Source organism: Antrostomus carolinensis, unplaced genomic scaffold (assembly GCF_000700745.2).
Source record: "Antrostomus carolinensis isolate BGI_N321 unplaced genomic scaffold, ASM70074v2 scaffold25101, whole genome shotgun sequence".
NCBI classification, from domain to species: domain Eukaryota; kingdom Metazoa; phylum Chordata; class Aves; order Caprimulgiformes; family Caprimulgidae; genus Antrostomus; species Antrostomus carolinensis.
This window is the reverse complement of record NW_010295207.1, coordinates 5,374-20,837: the sequence shown is the minus strand read 5'-3', so window position 1 is coordinate 20,837 and position 15,464 is coordinate 5,374. Positions and strand designations below refer to the sequence as shown.

General features: G+C 36.4%; 1 protein-coding gene across 1 annotated transcript; it reads right to left on the bottom strand.

The window, feature by feature from the left end:
* Window positions 1–1,368: 1,368 nt before the first annotated feature.
* Window positions 1,369–4,973, bottom strand: LOC104532651 (probable phospholipid-transporting ATPase IH). The gene is made up of 3 exons (XM_010177908.1): window positions 4,851–4,973; window positions 4,291–4,394; window positions 1,369–1,504 (listed from the first exon to the last, which is right to left on the bottom strand). Exons 1-3 carry the CDS (start codon window positions 4,962–4,964, stop codon window positions 1,450–1,452), a joined length of 273 nt encoding a protein of 90 aa, XP_010176210.1. The 5' UTR covers window positions 4,965–4,973; the 3' UTR covers window positions 1,369–1,449.
* Between the last annotated feature and the right edge of the window lie 10,491 nt (window positions 4,974–15,464).

Below are 15,464 nucleotides of genomic sequence, written 5' to 3'. Positions count from 1 at the left end.
ACTAGACACAGGCCTCCAACTAGACTCTGTTGCATTAACGACAATTCTCTGACTTCTTCCTTTCAACCATTTCACAATCCACCTCACTACCCGATCATCCAGACCACACTTCTCCAGTTTAGCTGTGAGGATGCTGTGGGAGACGGTATCAAATGCCTTGCTGAGATCAAGATAAATCACATCCACTGCTTTACCATCATCTATCCACCTGGTTATGTCCTCATAAAAGGCTATCAGGTTGGTTATACATGACTTCCTCTTGGTAAAACCATGTTGACTGCTCCCAATGACCCTTTATCCTTAATATGCCCAGAGACTGCACTGAGGATAAGTTGTTCCATCACCTTTCCAGGGATGGAGGAGGTGAAGCCAATGCTCTGCCTGACCCTTTTACCTGAAGGACCCCAGGAAGAACATAGCCCAAAATAGCTGAGCGATGGTCACTCTGGATGGCAGCAGAGATTTTTGCACTGTTTTGCAACACAGTTATACATGTGCTTCCTGGGAGCTATGACACTGACACACCCAGCAGCCAGATTTCACCTCCTCTTTGCTTACTGAGATAGAAAATCACATATCTATAGGCACATTGAGGTTAGGAAGGCACTTCCTAACCAGAAGGTCAGAACTGAGTAACTTCCCACATGCTGGGGTCTACAATATCAGCCAAGCAAGAAGCCCTTCCTTCCTATTGCTTTGCCTCTTTGTGGCAAGGTCCTGAACAAAATTAGGTACAGCAAGTCTCTTTCTTGCTGGGTATAGAGAAGATCCTAGGCAGAAAAGACAGAAAAACTCATGCCTCCTTCGTACTGTTTAATTTTTCTTCTCTGTTTGCTGCACAAGGAACGTCCTGGGCTACTGACTGCTCCTTGAGCAGAATGCACCACACTTGCTTCAGGATGAACTTGCACAGGAGGCAGACCCTTCTAGGTGCCAGATCGCTGTCTCCTACACCACACACAAAATGCATTTCCCTGGAAGTTGCCTTCCTGAACGCACACAACATTGTGGACGTTTTAGACAAATGTACAAATACCCTTAGTAAAACTAAGCATGATATTTAGCATGCCCAATCTCCTCTAGGAAGAGGATGAAAAATGAGAGAAATACACAAGTGATACTAGTCATCCTGTTTGGAGCACTACTGAGATCCCATGCTAATGGGGCAGTATTATTAAAGTACTGTCAAAATTCTAGCAACATAATTTAAAAACTAAATACATATAAAATAAAAACTGAAGCTGAATAAAGACATAAAATAAGAGAAATTAACTGATTAAAATATTAAATATTTATGATAAAAGACATTACAGTCCATAAACTTCTAAGAGAAAAATAATCTATCAATAAGATAAGGCAGCACAACAGTGGTGAAACAAAGGTAATTCTCATTATTGATATTTATTCAACCTTAAACATATTTAAATGAGTAGAAACCCTGGATTTTCTCTACCTTGCAGTAGGCTCATTCCTATCATGGTAAACGTTTATTCGACCAACAAATCTGCAAGGGAAATACAAAATTAGTTTAACAGCACTGCTAATTTGTGTATTCTTATATATATGTGTCCCAGTATTTCAGTTTTTTAAATGCAGATTACAAGGACATGTCATTCTCTCTATATGCAGATGTATATATACCACACATACATATTTAAAGAAACAAATTACTCTCACTTTTAAAATCTGTAAAAAGTATATGTAAGAACAGATTGAGAAGTATTTTATAGGAAGCATTTATTACAGTAAGCAAACAGCTTCCAGTTAAACATGCTTTGATTATGTAGGAAGTAAACAAGAACAGAGATACATGTGGATACTTTTAAAACACATAGAAACAAAAAACCACAGAACAGTAAGTCAATGTAAAGTTTGCATATAAAAAGACAAAAAAAAAATTATGAATAAATCTTCTAATGATTTATTCATTAAAAATCTTATTCTCTAAGGTACCTGAGGCAAGTAACAGTGTGATTATTATACAAAACTTAAAACCTACAACTGAGTTTAAAAAAAAAAAAATCAAAACAAAAGCATAAAGCCAATAGGCAATTCTCCCTCTGAATATCTCCAAGTATATTTTTACCCATATTTGGTGGGTTGACCCTGGACAGGAACTAAGCACCCATTAGACTCTCGCTCATTACCCGTCCCAGCAGGACAGGGGAGAGAATCAGAAGAGCAAAAGTGAGACAGTGACAGTCTAATATGTGAAGGAAAAAAACCCAAGTGATGCAAAGGCATCAACTCTCATAAGCAGACCGATGCCCAGCCAGTCTCCAAGCAACAGCTACTTTGGAAAGACTACCCTGTTTTATTACTGAGCATGACATTATATGGCATAGAATATTCCTCTGGCCAGTTGAAGTCAGTTGTCCTGGCTGTGTCAGCTCCCAGCCTCTTGCTCACTCCCAGCCTACCAAGAAAACCTTGACAGTGTGCAAGCACTGCTCAGCAATAACTAGAACACTGGTATGTTATCAACGCTGCTTTAGTCACAAATCAAGAACGCTACACCCTGTGGGCTACTATGAAGAAAATTAATATGCCGTTCCAGACAGACTCAGTAAACTGTATTTGCCACACCACTGTCCAAGTGAATAACTCAAACCAAAAGGGATTAAGGTCGACATGAGCAGTCTGGATGGCAGAGGAAACTGTGGGGAGCTGGCAGGTCTGTTACCCTGAAAGGGAGTCTCTCAGGCTCAGAGAAGCAGCAACCTGTCTACTGAGAGAATATTCAACACAGTAGAGCCACATCTAAAGACACTGTACAGTTTGTTATGATGCATCATGATGTAAAATGACAACGTCCCTTTGGAAAGAAAGATTCGCCACTGTGGTTTGTTGAGAGGTAAAGTGACAAGTAAACTCAGCAAAGATAAAAGCAGTCTGCCAGGAAGTGTTCTCATTATTCATGTGTCAACAGCTGCCCCAGCGAATTCCATTGTCTATAATGGAGCTTCAGCTTCCAAATGTACACTTTGTGAAACATGTATTTGAAAAAGGATCAAGCCATTAATGGAATCTGTTTTCTAAAGAATCTGTTCTCTTGCAGATTTCTAGACCAGTTCCTTGGTCACTGAGATAAGGGGAAAAGAGATACCTCCACACCTCAGAAACCAGCAATGTTTCCCATGCATCTTCCAACAGTATTTGCCCACAGAAGAGTGCATTTTAGTTTGTCATCATATTGTTTTCTGTGTATTATTTCAGCTATTTTTACTGCAGCAGGAAGAACAAGTGTTTCTCAATACTACATGTTTTTTTTCTCTTTCACTATTAAAAAAGAAACCTCAAAAGAGGCTTCTTAAGATTTATCATTAAGTTTAGTGACATTTTGTACAGTACTTTTGAAAAATATTGAGTATTGCATGACTACAAGCATTGCTAAGAAACTGTAGAGGTTTTTCTTCACGTTCTGAATTCTTAGTTTGTAAATACCTTGCTAATCATAATGGCTTCATATTATCATTAGCTCTTATCTCAAAGCACGTAGTGTGAGGTTGTTTGTTAATGATAACAGATGTAAATACATATTTCAAATAGTCTAGATAATTTCTTTTTTTTTTCAGTTGACTTCTTGTCAGATTTTATTAAATTGTCACTGTTTTTACCTCATAATGTGGCTGATGAAGAGCTCGTACTAGGAGTGGAAGCGTTTGCAATTTCCTTGTTGTTCACCTGTGCTTGCATTATTAGTATCTTCAATCTGCAGTTTCTTTGCAGGAATCTTTTAAAGCCACTTTATCATTTTGTGAGGGTTACTTCAGTCAGAACTAGATAATATAATCTGTAAATCCACTTAACCAGGCATACATAAACTGCAGTACTTTGCAATACAGTGAAAGCAAAGAAATGAGTGAGGGTGCCACTGGCAACCTCTCCACTTTATAGAATACCCTCTCTTTCCACCGGGACTCCTTGCGAACTGTACGTGACATGAGACTCTGACATACAGACTAGGGGCGCCAATGTCAAGAAATATATTAAATATTAGTAAAGCTTAAATGGTTTCATTTAAAATAAATAAATAAATAAAAACAGAAGTTCTAAAATTTTCGTCACACACCCCAATGGACAGTCTGGTACATCCCCCTTTGGAGACCACTGCCCTAGAGCAGACCAGTGAACTACCTGCAGGAAAGGAGCATGGATGGAAGACTAACCTGACTTCAAGTTCAGGCCTACCCTAACCAGCCAGATGCAGCCAGTAACTTATCATTATGATACTCTTATAATTTATTGTTAGGGTACCTTAAATGAAACAGGTAAGAATTATTTTCTTACTTATAAAGGTCAGGCTGAGGTTGTTCACATTCAATGGTAGCATGCAGTGCATCAATTTCTTGTTCACTGTGAAATGCCTTTGTATCTTGAACAGCATAGTAAGTCTGGAATGAATAAAAAGGTATAAATAAAATCAAAAAAGTAAGAATAGCTATACAAGACACTGATCTGCAAATATACTGCAGTTCAGCATCAAATACATTTACTATCTTTTACGTAAGAGCTGATAGTTCAAATAAGATGCACCTTCAAATGCTCCTAATTGGGCACCTTCTGATACTACATGTGTACTCAACAAATGAAGTCACTGTGAAAGCATTTAAGTACAAAAAAGTGTGTGCATTCTCTCTGCAATCTGCATGCCTATACTGAACTCAGACGAAACCAAAAATAAACACTTTAAAAGTTTTCATAAAATAACAATACTCAGCTGGTAGAAACGCAAGTTACACAAGTCAGTGTATCTGCTCAGACATATAAGCATGAAATTATATTGTGATCTATGTAAAAAATTAAATGCAAACTTTGCCTTAAAAAGAAAACGTAGAACATTTTATTACTTTATGACTGGATTCACCATCCAAACTAGCTGTTGTAACAAAACATGTTCCATCTCCTCTACTACTTGACAGAAATATTAAGTCACATGGGAATGTTTCATCTTCTTTTACCATTACAATATCTCCAACCTAGGGAAAAAACACAACAAAATAAAATGCATTTATTATTTACATAGCAGTCCAAATTTCAGATTTCAAAACCAAAACCTAGCTTCACTCAAATAGCTTGAAAATTCTTCAAGTTTTTTTTTTTTACACCAAGATTTTACCACAAGAGTAAAAAAACTACAGAAATATATCTGAAAAACTGAATTACATGTTGGCAAATGACTGAGGTCTACTGTCTACTGCCTTTTCCTCCCAGGATAACCATTTTGCATGTGCTGTCAAGTTTTGCAACATTATTTGGGAGGTGGAAGACACTTATCCTTGTTTTAAGACTATGTACAACAAAACATAGTTGCAAAAACAGCTGGAGATGTGAGCTACTCCTGTTGGCTCTTGAGGATAAGCATCTAGCTCCAAATATTATAAATGCCAGGAATTCCAAGTCTGCCAATGAAAACAGGATACATTTTCAGCACAATTTCTGACTACAAGTCCATCCTATTTTTATCCATGTTCAAAGGTGAGCAAATTACTTTTTATTCATGTAAACATAGATAGTATCTTACAGCATACTAAGAGTGTCACAGAACAGCCAACCAACTATAAATTTAAAATATTATTGTATTGCTTAGTTACTTACTCTTAATTTTCGGCTTTGCTTTCTAACCAGTTTACCATGTTGAATGAAATGAACAGGGCATTGGTTCATTGCATTGTCAGCTTTATGACGAAGCCAATCTTCATAACCCTAGAAAACAGTGATGGCACAGTACTTCACATTTGGATATAAAGATACAGAACAGCTCTAGCTTGCAACAAAAACTTTGATTGCTCAATTATCCTATGAATTTGTGTGTTATACAAACAGACAAACTAGAGGACAGGGAATCTGCAACTTTCCATTCAAAAGGTCTTGTCATGGGATAAAGACTGGGACTGACAATGACACCAGTAGTTAAGAGACAGAAAATACCACTTGTATTTCATAGCATTTTTACATCCAACTCTTCTTGAGCACATTTGAAAATCCAATGTAGAACAAAAGTATCACTATTTTGGATGCTCTCAGAGATAATCTGGGAACAGTCTTTATAACTTTAGTGCAATATACTTCCACAGGCTGGCACAGGTCTTCAAGCAAGTCACAAAGTCTACATCAGTTGTCAGTAGAAAGACTCAAGGAGATAGAGAGAACTGCAGTCTAGGCGCAGCACATCATAACCCAGGCTCTGGTAGGCCACTAGCAAACTACAGTAAAACTCTGAAGTGCAACATTTAAAATCTTAAGAGTAGGAAAGTCACATCTAAAATACTAGCTATTGCATGTATTACAACTTTTGCTCACCAGCAGAGAGCTGAATTTTACTACACAATACACTCAATTGTGTATCGCTATCTCTTTAAAAAATGGAAACACTGCTCTCTGTAGTTTCTTTGAAAACTAATGAAGGAAAGTAGACTACTTCAGATATTACCCTAAGACAGTCTAACACAAAAAGGTAGGAAAAATTAAAATGCAAAACAAACAATAATATTCTCTTTAGTTTTACTTTTGTTCACTAAATTACTCACCTGTTTGATAGCTGTTACAGTGATGACAAATAAAAGTGGAAGTCCACTTGTAACTGGACTAGTAGGTGTATCAATAATTAACTGCAACAAAAGGAACAAATATTTTCTGATTATATTTTTGTGAATGTAAGCAGTCAATTCCAACCACTTCAACAATATGTTACAAAGAACCAAGGAACTTTAAAAAGAACAGTATTTTAATACCATTTTAAGAATATGTACTATACCAACAAAATCTGAAAAATAACTATACGCTACATAATAAGAAACAATACTGTATCTGGATCACATTAACATTCAGATGTTAACACCCAGTAAAAACATTTCCTTGCAAAAGTTTAAGTAAGTACCAGCCTGGAAATCTGCAGCTTTGAAGGCAAAATTACTGAGCAGTGTTAGAAATCAGCATGGTGCTGTTTTCACATGTTACACAATACAGCTGCTCTTATGCATGCAAGGAGTAAATCCTGTACTAGTAAGCTGTGGCTTCTGCAATTATAAACAAACAGGAAGAATCCAGAGAGGGAGTTCAAATTATAAGAAAATCTAAATTGTCCTGGGAATGTGCATGGCTTTTCTTTTTACACAATCTAGTGTGCCAAGTAATACAACTTTTCACTTAACTTAATAAGATTTTTATTGTGAAAGTCTTCAAAATGAAGACACTTAGAAAGCAGCAGACTAGTTATCTGAGGGAATAACTACAAAAACATTTATGTACCACCCTAAGCAAACACAGTATAATCATCTAAACTTCAGTTTCTCTACAAGCTTTGATGAGAGCGCAGGTGAAAAAATTTCTGCCAAAGGATCACTCGGTTATAAAAAATATAACATTTAGCAAAACTAACAAAATTTATCATCAACATAATTTTTAACAATGCTTTTACTGATCTGGATGTTTGTTTATCACAAAATAAAAATTACACTCATTCTTTTCAATTTTATCAATAGATAATGTCAATTTCTCTCTAGGTTAGATTTACATTTACAAACTGGAAATGAAATAAAACTCTTTCTGTCACATCATCACTGTGAAAGGCTGTCCAGGTTTAACTATTACCTCCTCGGTCACCAAAACCAGTTCATTCTTAAACCTTTTTCAACACCTTTGCTTTTCAGGAAGAGTTCGGAAATTTACTGAAAAATGGGGATGGCTTACCTGAACAAGGAAAATTATGAGAAAATAGAAGTTAGCTATTCTTCTGAATTGCTCAAACAAATTTTTTGGTACAAAGTTCCAAAACGTGTACTGAAAACAAATAAACAGATCATCAGTGTTTGTGAGAAGTATTATTCACATTCTATGTTCTAAAAATCAAACAAATTCATAATACACAATTCAAAATTCAATTAAAAAAGACGGTGTATTTTTGTTACTTTGTTTAATAATTTACTGAAATGAATCTTAAATTGGCAATCATGTTGCCTTGGAATCATACAAATTTTCTGAACTGTAATAATCTTGGTACTAAGGACCGAAATAATTTTTGGCTAGCAGCAATGCTTATTCAGTGATTTAGCTGCAGAACAGTTTATTTAAAGCTATCAATGGATTTAAAAAAAATCTTAGTCACTTCAGACACCACTTCTAATTCACTTCCATTTTGTATGCATGACTTGAGGAGGTAGGTGGCACTCTGAGAGTTAACTCTGCAGTCACAGCAAGCTGACAGTTGTCAGCCCCTCTTCTGTTCCTTAGCTTGGACAAAACATACTCCTCAAAATAAACTATAGCAGTGAAGAACAGTAAATGGCTGCATATTTTTTTACTGCTATTACAAATTACCTGAAGTTTAATAAAATGACGTAAGAAACAGTATATAAAAGTACAAACAGGACATGCAAAAACTTCAAAGGAAAAAATTAACATAAGTGAGAAAGAGAGGACCTCAGGTCATCTATCCCCTTCCCCTGCCCTGCAGCAGATTCAGCCATACTCTTTTTACACAGTTTACCCAAAAAAACCTTCAAGGACTGCTTAATGGAACACATATGAAAATGTCAGCTAAAACTGTGTAAAAAGGTGTGAAAAATTGCTTGAGAAATTTAACACTGTATCATCTTATTATCCAAATTATCATTTGACACATAATAAAATGACAACTCCAATGTAACTTCCATTTCAAAGGAGATGGACTAAGAAGCTTCTCCTAATTTATCTCATCTGCTACAAATGTGCCTTGTCTCCTCTTGGCAGATTGCACTGATACTCGCTGATACGCAGACTATGCCATGAGTTCGACATCTTCTGAATTTGACCTTGGAAGCAAAGACAGCCAGAGCTCTAGAAGGAAAATATCTCTATTACATTTGCACAAGAATAGGGTCCTCAAGAAGCATGCCCTAGCCATATGTGAAACCCTTACTATCTAATCTTTTTACTTGTAGGGGGATAAAACCTAGACATACGTAAGATACAGGAATTAAATGTTCTTTTTCCATGATGTGCCAAAAATAAGTATCTACTCTAAATATGCCCTAAATAAACATAGATCCTGCTTAATAGTTACCTCAATATTAAATCACCTGTGAGCAAGTCAAAACTCAGGCAGGTATACATGCAACACCTGAAAAGTCAAGTGCTCTTGTCTTGCAATCACAATACTTTTCATCAGACTGGAATGCTGCTTGCACTGCCCACCACCCAACTACTTATCTTGGAATTTTGCAAGAGAACTGGTTAGACTTGATTATTTTTCCTTGCACAACAGTCTTGAACATTCAAAGCTGCTGTTGTGACATATGACAATATAGATTCTATGCTATGATAATAATTTTTATATTTTCATCATTAACTTCAATTATCTCTGTTTACTAATCTTATACATTTATTCTTTGCATATCTCTGCCTGCTGAGAAGGAGAAAGGAACAGAGGTTCCAGTAAAAAATTTTTGTTTATATTTTTCTGTTTAGCTCTTTTGACAGAACAAGTGTTTTTTCCATGTTAAAGGGTTTTTTTGACCATTAAAGTTTTATGATTTATACAAGCTCCCCAAATCACCATTCATAAAATAAAAACATGATATCTTATGCAATAAATTCCTGTTTAAATCTCCTAGGGGGTTATTTAACTAAATGTGTGGTGACAGCACATCATTCTCAGATTAGACAATTAGATATTTAACATCTGATTGAGGAAGCTAAGTAAATTAGTTAAAACAATCTATAACAACATTGAATGTTCGTTTTTACTCTTAGTATCTGATCCTCCTCGCATTCCAACCTCAGTTCACTGCTTTCCCTGTCAAGCAGTGGTTTTTCCCTACAGTTCCACCTTTGGTCAGCAACTCTCTTACCTGAATAAATGTGAATAACCTGGGAGCAGATCACTTTTAGTGTCTGAGAGGCATTACATAAAATGAATGCTTCTTTAACATACAGAACTTCTTAAAATCTTAATTTCAAACAACCTGGCAGACTTCTAGCACTTTATTACAGCAGGTTTCAGACAAAGTACATCTTTATTCTGCCCATTCTTCTTCAAATGAGAAGTAACTATTTTTGAAGGAGTTTAGGCAAGCAAGACAGACCACTAAGATACCTAGACAGACCTCCCTCTGCCCCAGCTATCAGTAGCTCAGAGCAGTATCTACAAATGCATGATTAATGTTTAACCATCATAATCACTCCCAGGAGAAACAATGGAGTGGTTGCCACTCAGAACAAGAGTTATCTCATGACTGCATTCAAGGCAGTTTCTCTACCCTAGTTAGGCAGGACCAAAATAAAAGCCTTCAAAGAAAAGATGTTAAAAATTAAGATATTAAATACATCAGATTACTGTGCCCACATAGAGAGTTAATACCAACTCTCTTCAGATAATTTCTAGTCATGCCCTTTGTAAACTCTGAAAAGCAGTTTATATATATATTTAACTACCTTTTTTCACTATAACTCACTTGAAGGAAAGAAGGTTATCAAAATAGTTACGCACTTGAAGCTTTTAAGTTGGAGAAGGCTTAACTGATCTTTTTCAATTGCTGCAAGACTTAGATGCCATAGCACATTCTGCATACAGGAGGCAATACATCAGACAGCAAGTAGTAGTTAAGTATTCATCCAAGAGATGAACACATTGTGTGAACAGATGCATCTGAAGCACTGTGCAAGGAACTGTAAAATCAGTTTGTCTAGAGTCAAAACAGCATAATTCAAGTATATTTTCTTCACATTTATAATCATAATAGCACCTGCAGTGCTGGTCTATTTCTGTAATCATGTGCTTGGACTACTTATGCATATCTCCACAGTATTTCTGCTCATGCCTCTGATCCATCTCACCAATTCCTGCATCCTCTTTGCTAATGCTGTGTTGCTTCCAGCTCCAACACCTCCTTGCTAGAGACGGTCCCATGAATTAAAAAATACAAAATAGGGTCTTCTTAACAATGTTTTTATTTTTTTAAACACTGTATTTTGACCATTTTATTTAGTATCTATATGCCAGAATTTTGGCTGTTTCAAGCTTCTCCTTCTGTCCTAAGAGGCAAGTATTTTCTTAAGTAAAAGGAGAGTTAAGTAAGTGATCTTATCACTTGTCATCAAAAGCTGGAGCTGTAAGAAAAAAGCACTCCATATTACATTATTGAGTATCAACACCTCAGTTTCTTACAGCTTATTTGTTTTAAATAGTCATCATCTCTCTTCTAACCTGCTCTGATTTCACTCTTTTCCTTCAACCTTTTCCACTGTTTTTTGTAAATACTTAAAACTCTTCTGACAAAATATTTATTATGTTGCTTCAGCCCTGGTTTACAGACATCTTACTATGCTGATTCTCATACTTTCTACAAAATAAAATCCACCTTGAAGATAAGAAACTCAGGGAAGAACAGATAAAAGCTGAACAATAATCTTCAAGTTTTTCAATGTTTTTCTTTTAACGGATCAAGACACATCCACAGAAAACTTGAACATGTCCAGTGACTTCGGAATTTTTCATATACAGATTTTTATAGTAGCCATCAATTACTAAGAAACAATACATTCTTAAAGCTCCCAGTTAAACAACTGGACTCTGTGCGTGTGTATATGCACATAACATTTTTTATATAGTAAAACTTTAGATATTATTATACTATTAAAACAACCTAAGTATTACATATATATACATACATATGGTTAACCACCTTCAACAGAGTAGCTGAAAAGGGCCTGATCAAAAGTTTGTCATTTTCTTTAAAATTAGTTTTATTTATAAAAATGTTACCTTTTTTTGAAACACAATTTGTCTAACTCTAATAGAGTAGAGAACTGGCAGAGAAAACCACAGTAAAAGGTGTGAAAAAAGGTAATCAATAATTAGCTGAAATCCTAAGAACTAGACAACAGTACAGCTTTTCTATCTCAAGTGACTTGGTTATAACCACATAGGAAGTTTATAGGAGAACTCATCTGTGTTGATATATTAAAACAGCCTCCACTCTTAACTCCCTCAAGCAAAAAAATTCAGACTGCTATGCTTACTTATGACTCAAAATTGGAACAGTAATATCCATGAAAATTTGAAAAGCACTTTGCAATGCTTAGGACAATTTGGAATTAATGTAGAAATACACAATTAACTGTATTTTAATGTGTTTAACATTCGAGATCCCTGTTTCTCCACACCACATGATGTAGAGTGGTTCACATACAGGGATCACTGTAAGCTCTGTAAGGCTTTTGCATGTGACAAAGAGCCACCTCTACACTCAGAGAGAATGCAAAAAATAAAACTGATCTGAGGAAATTAGTTCAAATGGTGACTACACATCTGAATGAACAAGTATACATATTTTGTCATAGGGTTCCTTAAAAACACTCGCTGGTAAAACAGAATTTCTACTACAATCAAAGAAGCTTATCTTTGGTAGTCCTTATTCAGCAATTAATTCTTATAAAACAGGGGCTGTATCTCCAGGAACTCCTCTGACATAGACACCCTGCAGCATTTAAAAGATTATCTAATTAAAATTAAAAAAAACCCAAAACACCACCAACAAAAAAAAAAACCAACAACAAAACAAAACCAAAAAACCAAAACAACTTACAGCAAGGATGACTTGACTAAAGACAGAAATCACAGAGAACATTAAGAAAAAAGAAGAAAGTATGAGAGCACTTCACTTTCTCATATATGAAGTGAGGAGAATTACATCTGTCCTCCCTGGTGCTGCGTTTAGACTTGCTTGCTTTCCTTCCTTTCTTCCACTTCTCTCTCACTGCATGCAGACTCCATACTGGTAAGAAAAACTTAACCTAAAGGCTCTGTTAGTGGCAGTACCAGCAGAGAATAAAAGATCACTAATAATCCTGGGCTGAGTCAGGGCAAGAGTAGAGGCTTCTCCTTGAAGAAGGGAGGTCACAGAGAGTCTTTGCCCAGGAATACCCACCCGGAGCAGGATCACCAAGAGCTAACAGCTCCTCCTTGCTCTCTCAAGGCACTGGCAGTTGTCCACAGAAGGAAATTGTATTACTGTGCCTGGAAGGAGAACTGTGCGCTCATGCACTCCTATGCCATCACAGGTATGGTTCTCCCTGAGCTGGCACCAGAGCCCAACTGATTGAGAAGCATTTGAGATTGACTGCCAATCAAGCCCCTTTATTCTTCCTCATTGTTAACAGCTCCTGCCCCTTTAGCACAGCTGAGCAAACCTGACTATTTAACATTTACAGCATCAGATCTGACCTTCTGCTTCAGCCAGTATGGCTGTGAGTCAGTGGATTACCTGGGCACAAGCTGAGAGCTCTGTATTACAGCTGCTTGTAGAGCAGATCAGTATGTCCACACTAAAAGGCTCACACAACCTTCTCTGCATCAGTACCTGTCCCATATGCATTTGTGTCCACTCATCTGCTCTGCTCCTACATGGCATGCCACACAAATATTTATCAGCTTCATAAACACACCCATGTCAGTTCCCACTGTAGGCTTTGGATGCTTTTTTGACTTTCAACTGTCATTACTTAGGGCTGTGTTTGAACTCCATATTTTGAAACTGCTATGTCATGGCCCTAGAGAAACCAGACAAATCCTTAATATTATGAAGCATCACCTTGGAGAATTACGGGACAGCTTAGGTCTCCTCTGGGTTCCAAGTAGTTCATGCTGGTGGAGGCATTTTAATATTTCCTTAAGCTTAAGTATTATAATTTCTTCTAAATGTGCAACAAAATGAGAAATCAGAGCCCCTCCAGTTTTTGGATTTTTATAATGACACTAAGACTGAGTGCTGCAGGGAAGAGGTATAGCACAAGGGCATGAATTTCTGCTGGAAGAAAGGAACATTTTTCACAACATCCACTGAAACATGTCAGAATTACTTAACTTTATTTAACTATTAGTCACTGCAACTGAGATGACTCACTCTTAATCAGATTAGCACTGAAGGTATCTAAGGTTTCCCCTTGCAATTTATAGGATTCTCAACATGCAGCATTGTTGTTGCAGACCTTTCTCATACAAATCAATGCTTGGATCATTTGATTAGAAGTCCCAGGGAAACACGCAGACAGCAGAAGACAGAATTTGTGAAACAAAACCAGGAGCACTTCTGGTCCATTAATATAGTTGTACAGCATTTAAAAGCAGAAGTTAATAATAGTACTGTTTTCCCATTTAAGTTGAGCTTATTGCTTCTGTACAGGAAGAACAAGAAATAAAGCTACAGTACAAGTCAGCATTTCAAAATTTCATATCAACTGAATTTGAATGAAATCTCCTTACTCTATGGCAAATTCTTTAAGTAACAGTTCTGCATCCACTGTAGATTCAACCTTGCATTTCACTGAAGAGACATATCCTGCTGCTCTTCAGTACCATCTTCTGGGAGCTTAGGCCCCACTGCTTCCAGTTATGTTAGTGACCCAGACACAAGAGCTTTTTGTAGCTGTAAACATTTCTCTTTATGAAACTATGACAGTAATAGTTTGCAACTAGACAGGATCATAGGCAAAATACTACGTATTGATTACTCACAGACTGAAAAGAACAATAAAAGACTACTTAAGTCTCTAACCCAGCTTTCACTATGAGTGGTATGCAAAAAACAATCAGTTCTCCTGCAAAACGTTTCTGGGGTTTCCACATTTCTCAGCTGTCTCTGACACACGAGGAAGTCTCTGATCTCTCATTCATTGGGCTATTCCTATCCTGGCACCTCTGAATTTTTCAGTTCTTTCTTGTGGTTCATTATTTAGGTTGTCTTTCAAAAGCAGTAAGTAGCTGTAATTAAAAATGTTCTTATAGAACCCCATATCGTTGCCTCAAAAAAGATTTTATTTTCTATACAACTTTCCCCTCTGTTCAAGAGACAAATGTACACATCCAATTAAGTCTTCAGTTCATGGCTTCAGCTAGAACAGGAGATGCAAATCCCTAATTTGTCTACAAATGAATGAGATCCTTGAAGCACAGCAGTTCTATAAAGATACTGGATCAACAACAGGAAAAACAATTTGGATGTCAGAAGTTATTAACAAATGAATAAAGAACTAAAAACATAATTACGCCACTATAAATCCATAGTTTGCCTATATATTGAACGCTCTGTGCATTTCTCCATCTTCAAAACTCTACAGCTGCCTTGGGAAAAGGTACAGACCAAATTTGAGCAAAAGTATGAACTAGCTTCCACACAAACAATTGTTCAACAGACTGAGGTTATTCAGCCTGGAAAGGAATAAGGTAGAAGATCACTGAAAGAATCAAGAAGATGAACAGGGGATAACAGTTGTTCTTAGATTCAAGGGCTTGGAACATGAACCAAAATTACCAAGTAGGAGTTTCAAAATGAAGGTTCGTAGGGGGGTTTTTTGGCAAACATTTCTTCAGCTTAATTGTGCTTTAACTATGTACTATGAGGATTTACATGGGCTCAAGAAGCATTGAAGAAATTCACAAAGGAGAAATCCATTAAAGACTTAAATACAAAATCATCACTTTTGGC